This window comes from Saccoglossus kowalevskii, chromosome 14 (assembly GCF_978046115.1).
Source record: "Saccoglossus kowalevskii chromosome 14, keSacKowa6.1, whole genome shotgun sequence".
In the NCBI taxonomy this organism is placed as follows: domain Eukaryota; kingdom Metazoa; phylum Hemichordata; class Enteropneusta; family Harrimaniidae; genus Saccoglossus; species Saccoglossus kowalevskii.
The window spans coordinates 18,386,059-18,397,143 of NC_140654.1; the positions used below are offsets into that span (position 1 = coordinate 18,386,059).

General features: G+C 37.9%; 1 protein-coding gene across 1 annotated transcript; it reads right to left on the reverse strand.

The window, feature by feature from the left end:
• Nucleotides 1–1,803: 1,803 nt before the first annotated feature.
• On the reverse strand, nucleotides 1,804–2,532 carry LOC102806051 (N-acetyltransferase 8F1-like). The gene has a single exon (XM_006818291.2). The coding sequence runs from the start codon at nucleotides 2,530–2,532 to the stop codon at nucleotides 1,804–1,806; it is 729 nt and encodes a 242-aa protein (XP_006818354.2).
• Between the last annotated feature and the right edge of the window lie 8,553 nt (nucleotides 2,533–11,085).

Here is an 11,085-nt window from a genome sequence, read left to right on the forward strand (position 1 = left end):
TTTTTACAGTTTAAAAATGTGCTATCGCTGGGGTTGCGTAAAATAGATCTTTTGAAATTATAAAAATTAATACATACTTAACTCTGTGCAGTGTGCATATAATTGTTTGCAGAAGCTTTTAACGTTATAGTGTTCATCGTAATTTAGGTCAGAAATAGAAAAATCGTAAATGTTGGTTCATAAGGTATACCTTGCTGTTTGTCCTGTAAATCATTGATCATTAGTTGAATTCCCTATGCGTAAAAATTGATATTGTTATGAAAAAGTTGTAAAGAAATAACATGTCCTTTTTTCATCTAAATCGTTGTTATATACAGTTTTCGTCTTTGTATCCTTTGTCGCCTGCATAAACATTACATATTGTATTGCTTTTTTAAGTTGTTCCGATCCCAAAACGTCGAAATTTCTTGTGTGTAAAAATTAATCTCACCAATAATAGAAATACTAGGCAACCAATAGGGAAACAAAACAAATTTTGTTTAACATATACATGCATGACGTTAGCATAAAGTGTGCTTAGAGTGTAAACAGAAACAGTAAAGTTTAGCTGCTACCTGCTATATAGTCCGCATAATTATACAACATTATCAAAATGCATTCACTTCATTAAGGGTAATAGTCATGTCTCTCTAAAATATATAAGACGCATCAATTTTTAACCAAAATGAAGTAATGTGTCTTAGTAGCGTCTATTGAGTACAGACTACGACAGTTTGGATGGAACTGGATCAAAGGTCAATAACGTAATAATTGATTGCACGTTGAAATAAATATGTATACATTTGTGTATTGTCATTGTATCTTGTATCCCAATATTGCATTATCATTACATACGTTCCGTTCCCTACCAACTAATTATCTGCATTGACTCAGTTATTTATCGACAGGTCCAGCGTGAGTCTGCTTTGTATGGCGTAAAAACGCATTCACGAGTATTTAGTAACGTTCTTCATGCACATGATTTCCCGTGTATATTTTTCTCAACTTTCAAGATGCTGTAAAACATGTCAGTGACATGACAATTAAAATGTAAGACGTAGTATACTAGTGGTAACACTAATTAAACAAAGACTACTCGCGAAAATGATCCTCAAAGCGTCTGACACATGAACAAATGATTACAAAATCTTACCTAAAAAAAATGTCACTCTTGAGCAATATATATAAATATAGACACATTAAGTCTCCTCTTACTCGGTCAGCTGAGTCTTACCCATGCGTTCATTGGCAAGGAATGAAACAAATAATTGTACCCAAGTATGACATGTCAAGTAACGATTCAATGCAAATTAACACAAACAGTTAAGAAGCAAATTACTGTACACCCACGCAGTAAAATACAGTATACAATAATTTAAATCTACTTGCCCTGTGAGAATGTGCCCTAAAAGAGTAAATAAACAAGATTTACACTTAAAAGATATTCATACAGTAAATATTTATACAGAGGAAATCTGACATAAACACAGAAAAAACTGAATTTAGGAAATATTCACTGACCCCTAACCTTGGCTTGCCCATGGCTGCCACAAAAGGCACTATTCGATCGTCCTGCGAAATAACATGCATAATTGTACACACTATTTTGTGGCAATTAAACACAATCTCTATAAGGAACATAAGTTACAAAGAATAAATCTACAATTTTGCCATGACACACTAGACATATATCTTAAATTTGTAATTATTTTAAACATTTCCCAGGCTGCCTTTACTTCATGTTTTTATCTTTAAATACAAATATTTTATGATGTACAGATGGGACCATGGGGGAATTATTAAGGATAATTCTAAAAAAATGTATCACTTTTGTTTTATGCTAGATGTATCTGGAGTTGCTGTTACGGCATCATCAACAACTGGTTTCAAATTTAAAACGTATGTAGTCATTACTGTCGACATTAAAACATGGTAATTAACTACATACTCTCTAATTTTTACAAAACCTGTTTTTATGTACAGTTTTCGGGCTTCATGGTTATCTTCACCTGTTGTAAGGAATACACAACTAAATTGATGGTCGTTTGCATACTGTACCGCTTTGTTCATTAGTTTAGCCCCGATTCCTAGACGTCGATATTTCCTGTGTACATACATCGTTGTGAGTTCTGGCTGCATGCCACGTCCTTCAAATTCCCTAAGAAATAAAGCGACTGTACCAACGATTTGACCATCATAAACAGACACCCAAAAGTTACCACTGTCAATGTCAATGTAAGTAGTCTTAATATCCTTCAAATCTGAAGCAAGTCTTTTGCGAATACATTGTTTGAATATTATATACGTTGATATGTTGTATGCGGTTGGTATTAATGCAACTATTACAACACACAATAGAACTGAATTGTATACATACAACGATAAATAAAGACACAGGGATAGCAGGAAGATGTTACTAAATCTTCGATAACTCAAATGTCGTTGGTAGTTTGGTTTGAATAAATCCATCATACTGTTTTTAAATACATATATCACCCTTCGTTGATCGTTTTCTTCAAACTGTCGAAGTGTAACAGTGCTTCTCCTTTCCATGCTGGTTAAATATTTTATAAAGCAAATATTTTTATTACATCCACAGTATTCTCCTGGAGAAAAACAATATGAAATAGTATCCTCACTATCTATGAAATTAACATAATAATCCCCAAAATCATAAATTATTGGGACCTTTTTTAGAGAATAATGTAGATTCAGAGTAGTTTTTTAATATACGTGTCCATCACTGACTGCAAAAGACGAATAATACAAGTTGTAAACTAGAGTAAATACTTGGGCTCTATCTGTTACAACATAGTTAAATTAAATTACAGTTCAAATGATTTAACATTAATAAATGTATAGTTATTACAGAATTAACTAAAACATTGCTTAATAAATAGTTTCAGTGTAGAGCATCTATAAGTGAAAAAGTGGTGCCAAGTTAATGCTAGACTGGGTTATTTGCCTCTAATACGCTTATTCTGTTTCTTTTCATGCAACATAAATTGAATAACAATTCAAAATGTCAATGCTGAAAATGACAACCATTATATTATACCAGTATATTGGTGGTGTTAATCCATCGATTTGATTGACCCACACACACAATTTGCATATGAATTAAGGGTATATTGGCTGATAATGCCCAGTTATGCTAAACAAAGTATTAGAGTGACGGCGTGCACAGTCCTTGATTCGGCGGCGTTGAGACAAGGCATATGTACGTTCCATGTTGCAATCAAAGAAAGCACACTCCCGTGTGCCGAAGGTATTGGAGGCATGAAGTTAGCAAATGTGCTAATATTAGAGCAAATACAACATTTAAAAATATAACAGCAACCAATGATCTGGGGGTTCCAATTAGCTATGGTATAACAATTATAAATATTTAATGAAATAATGACCACATACGATTACCTGATATTTTTGGACATATTACTTGTTGCATGTCCCCGTCAGCAAGAGTAATCATCTCAAATTGATTGCAACTCCAAACTAATCAGGCTTGCTCGTTATCCGTGGTAATGATTAGTACTTAAAATATCAGCGGAAAAGCCACAAAATGTACTGACTATGCACATTATGTAATTAATATGCAGGGATAATAACCCACAACTTATCAGATCTGCCGCCTGTTTTATGACATAAATGTACCAAGTTTCATTGTAATGTTATGATTAGTATTTGAGATTTCAGTAGGAAAGTCATAAATTGACAAATCATTATGCAAATTGGGTAATTAATATGCAGGGATAATAACCCACAACTTATCAGATCTGCCGCCTGTTTTATGACATAAATGTACCAAGTTTCATTGTAATGTTATGATTAGTATTTGAGATTTCATGATCGAAATTGTACACGATCGTGTATTTCAAATGGCGTCGACGTAGTGAAAGTTCAAGAGGGTCATTATTTGTTATGCTAATTTTTGTATTTTCGCTGTTTCAGTCACTTATATTTAAATTGAACTTGTGTATTTTGTGTGCATTCAGTGTACAAATACATACTGTTTATATATTTATATAATATTCATATACACGGGCCATAGTCTCTTTTTTACTAGTTTTATTGAATTGTCAATATATTAGTATAGTATAATAGCAATAAACCCCTGTCGTGAATTGTGCAATATTTCGTGGTATACTTGCATTCGGCGGGGGGGGGGGGTATTGCTTAAATAATAAACATTAATTTTCAAAAACAGCAAAACTGAAGCCTGAAACAATATACTTATTTCTAGGATCTGACTACTGACTACATCACTACTGTAATAAATTGTACCTTCGACTATTTTTTGTTTGATACATTTCACATCAGTATTTAAATTTTCCACACAAATAAAAAAGCGCACATGCACGCCTGACACATTCACTTGTTTAGGGGATCGATGAAATGTTTATAATGGTTGAAAAGACGCAATTAGTCTGTAAGTGTTAACTTTATTTGTCGGAAGTACTTTCCTTTGTACGCCACTGACAGTATATGCCCCTTTAGATAACTATAGATTCTGAGTAAGGGAACTACAATTAAAATCAGGGAGCGCTTGAGGTTGGACTTCGGTTTGGGATGGGTTGGAGTTAGGGTTAAGGGTGTGGGTGCAAATAGAATCCTTCCCTTTGTGTTTAACATTATGTCTGGTCTAACGGTTACCTTACGCTATAACATTAAGCACACTATGAAACAGACAAAACGCTTTAAACGAACTAAAATTGAAATATACGGCATGTCGCGTAAAAATAATGGCTTACCTGAACCTATACGTATCTATCGTCTTCCTGTCCTGAAACGCGTGTGCCCCTTCCTGGTGAAGGTCATGAATAGTTCACATATACAGTCGCGAAGTGACCACTTGGTGGCGTGCGTCAGATAGGACACTAATCGGCCTTGTTGTCGTGGCATGCATCAAAATTAGATATGATCAAGATTTTGTCCCGTATAGTGTGACTATTTCGAGAACCATGGTTTCACGATAAATTATTTTGAGACAATTTCTTAACCATGTGGCCGCGGGAAGCCCATATACTATAAAAAAATATATTCGCCTATCACGAGGGAGTCGGTGTTGCTGCCGGTTTGCAACACAGTTAGATATGTGGCGCCCTCTAGTGGCCCTTTCGTTTTGTTCAAAGTTGACCTTTTACCTTTTGAAGATCACAAGTTTTCACGCTACCGCGGCATTTGATTTTGACTCGTCACTAACGCTCAATTCGTTATTCAATTCACGCTATTCCATGGTCAAGACACAAACGTAAGTGTGATCTTATTTCCTGTTACTGTAATAATGACATCGTTCAGAATTACTAATTTTTTGATGAGTGAATTCAGCGAGGTTTCTAAATGCAATTTTACACGAGGCGTCGTAGGTCGACATGATGTGGAAAATTCCGTGAAACTTTATGTATTTGTTTTTGATCGATGATTGTGCGTGCAACTGTAGCCTGGACTCACCCGTCACGAGTCCATACACAAAATAAATACAGTTTCCGAACTAGTTGACCACGCAATTTCCACTGGGCTCGCGGAATTCGTAGTTGGTATACCTAAGCAGTACAAGTAATAGTCTTAGGGGAGAAAAAACAAACACACTAACACAGGTATCTGTTTAAAGACAACATGAACTTCTATTCAATACTCAATAAATGAAGTTACACTCCTCTCATTAAGTGTCATAACTTGATATATCCAAAAGAGTAAACTCCCTAACTAATGCACGTGCACAAATAAATCCTGGATACCTACTAATGATCCCTAACAACTACACTATATTACTGATCATTACAGTGAAAGTGAATCAGTAAGTCAACAGTAAAAGTTAACAATTATGTAGTTCCTTACAATGTGTAACAATCTCTGATTAACAAAGTTCTAATAATAATGTACTAACAGTAACGCAATAATTATCATGCACAGTAATCCTTACAAGTAAGGCTAAGCAATGCACCGTAATCACTTACAGTAATGTTCAACAGTAGTGTAACGATAATACATCATAAATGCTAACAATAATATTTAACAATAGTGTGACAATACACCGTAACCGCTAACAGTAATATTTAACAATAATGTGACAATACACCGTAACTGCTAACAGTAATATTTAACAGTAGTGTGACAATACACCGTAACTGCTAACAGTAATATTTAACAGTAGTGTGACAATACACCGTAACTGCTAACAGTAATATTTAACAGTAGCGTGACAATACACCGTAACTGCTAACAGTAATATTTAACAGTAGTGTGACAATACACCGTAACTGCTAACAGTAATATTTAACAGTAGTGTGACAATACACCGTAACTGCTAACAGTAATATTTAACAGTAGTGTGACAATACACCGTAACTGCTAACAGTAATATTTAACAGTAGTGTGACAATACACCGTAACTGCTAACAGTAATATTTAATAGTAGCGTGACAATACACCGTAACTGCAACAATAATACGCCCACAGTATTGCTCAGCAATAATCTTTAACGGTAGTCAGCGTGATAATAAGGTCACAGATGTATATCAAGCTTCTCCTTGTAAGTTGTAATATATAGTTTGACAACACTGCCGATGAGCATAATAGATGATGTGGGTTTCACAGAATCAACGAATAGCGACCACCCAAAGTTAAATCAGTATGTGAATAAAATTGATATGGGCGTTATCATACTGCCGCTATCAATGGATGCAATGTCCGATGCACTTCAATGTGACTTCATAGAACAGAAGTTTTATTGATACATACGATTGACCACCGCTGCTGCTGGCTCCCTATTTGCCGCCGAGTTGTCAGTCCTTGGATAATTACATCACTGGTGTGTTGCCATCTTGGAATCTTCCGACGCTGCAACCCACTAACTTCAGAGTCGGCGAACGTTCGTTCTGCTGAGGGTTGCTTTCCCCAGACAGGAACCAAACCTTTCACTAAGTGTTCATCTGATACAATTCAGTTGTCTTGAACCACCACAGGCACTTTTTACATAGACATTTCAAATAAAGTACAGGTAGACATCAGATTTTTCACTTCGGACGCATCTCTATTTTCCACGAGAAACTTGTATACTGATCAAGGCGCAACAGTAAGTTGGCACAAATAGTCCACCCATGAACCAAGTACCTCACAGTTCCAGTTCACATGAAATATTGTGTCACATTAAGCTCTGACCCAGCAGCCACACCACTTGCACCAAAGCGGGATGCCAGCGACTGTTGCCACATAGATGCCAAGTTACAGTAGACGGTCTTGTCCAGTATAAGTTCACAACAAGGCAGCTCATGTAGCATCTCCTGCAACAATAAGAAGAAAAGAAGGGAACGACAACTGTCCCCGTTAGTACTCTCACACACCTATCGTATACTGATACACTCCACTGATTATAGTCATACAACCCAACATACAATCCTTCAACAAATTCATTCAAATCCCATTTCATAACATACGTCTGTCAAGGTTGAGACAGGTGTTTTGTACCCTAAATACTTAGTCATATATAGTTTATTGAAAAACAAGATCATATATTCTAGTCATCTGTAACCAATTCAACACTGGAAAGAAGGTACAAATATTCACTTCCACAAGATAAGCAATGTGTTTCTAATCAGTGTTGCGCAATCCCTGGTACCATTTCCAATTTCATCTGGATACAGTATAGAAGGTAATTGGTGAGCTGCACGAGTTATGCATTGCAGCTAATCTTGTTCATTTACTCTTCATTCTTATTCCTGATTGAGGTTATGATCGCACTTGATATCTCCTGGTCTCTATTCAGTGAAACCTTCTTCGCAAAACAGTATTGATCATACCCATAACGGAGTGGGGGTCTCCGAGTTCGTGTTGATCTTCTTGGCATATCAGTTTCTTCGCAAATTGCTTCATTACTACTCTGATCACTTTCTATCAGGTTTTCTTCTGTAATTTCATCCTCATTCACTTCCGGATTTCTACTGAAGTTTTCTGGTGTGTCAGCTGACCGTTCACTTCTATCAACTGTTTCTTTGTCACCTACATTACTGGCAGATACATCTCCTTCTGATGCTTCAGTGTCCTCCTGCTGATTTGGAGACACTGACTCATCTATGGCCAAGGGGGAATCAAGACTCAAGGTTTCCCCCCTAGAAGGAACGTCAGACGAGTCATCTATAATAGGACTAGAAATTTCCAATAATGAATTCTTGCTTCCGTGGGCTTTTTCAGAAGATTCTATACTCAATACGTCTTCCACCTGTAGAGATTCAGAATGGGTTACCGTCACAGGATGAGTTCCATGTACGATCGGTTCTGCAACAAATATCCCATCATCTTCTTCATCAGAGTCAGAGACTGAATGTGAGTCATCCTCAACCATATCAACAGTGTCTGGCATTGTTGCCCTTTGTGGATGTTGTACCCGAGGAATTTCTCTTTGATGGGCCAGATATGGAATTGGCAGTGTACTACATGGCAACAATAAGTTGCGGTGAAGTGTCCTCCTCCCGCCACATCCTTCTGATACAACCACATATACAGGTACATCGGGATTGAGTCTCCTCTCTACCCGGTAAGGTTGAGGATCCCAGCGATCCGCGATTTTATGTTTTCCATGCACACTAACATTCTTAACCAACACTCTGTCACCAGGTCTAAGGACAGCATCCTTAGGTCCGCGATCATATCTTTTCTTGTTCTGTGCAGCCTTTTGTGTGGACTTAGCGCTAGCTAACTCATATGCTGTGGCTAATCTTTCCCTCAATTTGTCAGCGTATTCACTGTAGCTACTTGTAATTGTTTTTTCTGGTTGTAAACCTAAGTAAATGTCAATTGGTAACCTTGGTTGCCTTCCATACATAAGGAAATAAGGAGTATACCCAGTGCTACTATTCTCAGTGCAATTGTACGCATGTACAAGTGGTGCGACATACTTCTTCCAATCAGCCTTCTTCTCTGGAGGAAGAGTGCCCAACATGTCTAACAAGGTGCGATTAAACCGTTCACATTTCCCGTTGCCCTGTGGGTGGTAGGGAGAGCTTCTCGTTTTCTGTACACCAACATGTTGACATAGACGCTTGATTAATTTAGATTCAAACTCCCTGCCCTGATCTGAATGCAACTTTTCCGGAAAGCCATAATGAACTAGAAAGTGATTCAACAAATGATCAGCTGTCTGTTTAGCCTTCTGAGAAGTAGTCACAATAGCAACAGCATATCGGGTAAAGTGATCTGTTATAACAAGAACACTATTAGCACCACCTTTCTTATAGTCTTCTATGGAAAGATAATCAATACATACCAACTCCAGTGCTTATGTGGTTTTGATATTTACTAACGGGGCTTTGACTTGTTGTTCAGTGTGTAGTTTTCGTGCATTACATCTTGGACAGGTTTCTATCTTTTGTTGCACATCACGATACATATCTGGCCAATAAAACCTTGATTGCAATAATTCCAACACCCTGTCTTTACCTAGGTGGCCAACATCATCATGTGTTCCCTTTAATGCTACACCACGGTATTCCGAAGGTACAACCAGTTGGTAATAAGTGTTACCATCTTTATCTAGTCTGGTACGATGCAATACGTTCCATCGAAAACATAGACGTTTCCATTCCCGCAGTCCTTTTCTGACAGACGGTGTCTCATGTTTGGTGGTTTCCGGGCGCGGTGCTTCATTTTGTTTTGCATACCACCTTAATCTTTCTATCTCAGGATCGCGTTCCTGCAAGAATTTCCATTCCTGCATAGTCACTGGAGGCAATGCATGCTTCTCAGGCCATATTGGAGGTTCATCCAGACATTCAGGCACAGCAGTTATGGCGTGGCTCATAGCCTCAACCCATGGATTACTAGCAACTTTGTGAGCTTGGCAAAATGCCTGCATGTCCCCAGCTGACATCTGTACTTCCCCTCTAGTCTCTTCAATAATACCCTGGTCAACAGCGTGAGGCATCCTTGAGAGGCCATCAGCATCTCCGTTCTTTTTACCAGATCTATAAACCAACTTGAAATTATATGCACTCAAAGCAGCCAACCACCTATGTCCAGTGGCGTCCAATTTGGCAGTGGTGTTTACATATGTAAGGGGGTTGTTGTCTGTTAAGACAACAAACTCATTCCCATACAAATAATCGTGCATCTTTTGAGTAACTGCCCATTTTAAGGCCAAAAATTCAAGCTTATGAGCAGGATAATTTTGCTCACTGCGCGATAGTGCACGACTAGCATACATGATCACCTTCTTGTCTTTACCATGTCCCTGGTACAACACAGCCCCCAACCCTATAAAGCTAGCATCTGTATGCAACTCAAAAGGCTGAGTGTAATCCGCATAGGCCAGGATTGGGGCACTAGTTAACTTGTCAATTATGGTATCAAAAGCTGTTTGACAGGCTTCAGTCCACACAAATTCCGGCAGCTTAACCTTCTGGGCTTTCTTACTACTCCTTCGTCTTCTTGTCGGCAACCCAGCAGTTAAGTCAGTGAGCGGTTTGACAATTCCAGCATACCCTTTCACAAAACGTCGAAAATACCCAGCAAAACCAAGAAACCTACGGACTTCCCTAACATTTGTAGGTATTCTCCATTCCTTGAGAGCTCTTGTCTTCTCTGGGTCTGTGCCAACCCCATCTTCTGAAACTATATGGCCCAAATACTTAACCTGTTGTTGCAACAACTGACATTTACTAGCTTTAATCTTAAGCCCCTTCTCTTCCAATCTGTCAAGTACCATCTTCAATCTTTTCAGATGTTCATCAAAGGTCTTGCTAAACACAATTATATCGTCAAGATATACCAAACAAATGTTGAAATTTAAGTCCCCCAAACACTTCTCCATACACCTTTGGAAAGTGGCAGGGCTACCAGTCAATCCCATACTCATACGCAGACACTCATAATGTCCTAGTGGGGTTACAAATGCCGTCTTTTCAATATCTTCGGGTGCCATATCCAATTGCCAGTACCCCGCCTTTAGGTCAATGGATGAAAACCATCGAGCACCATGAAGCACATCCAAACTCTCTTCGATACAAGGGAGCGGATAAGAATCTCTGATTGTTCTCTCATTTAACTTTCGATAATCGATGCACAATCTCAGCTTATTGTCACGTTTGCGGACAAGAACAACTGGTGCAGCCC

What these genes read in the sequence shown, in the direction of transcription:
- LOC102806051 (XM_006818291.2), bottom strand. Translation starts at nt 2,532, where the DNA reads ATGGAAAGGAGAAGCACTGTTACACTTCGACAGTTTGAAGAAAACGAT.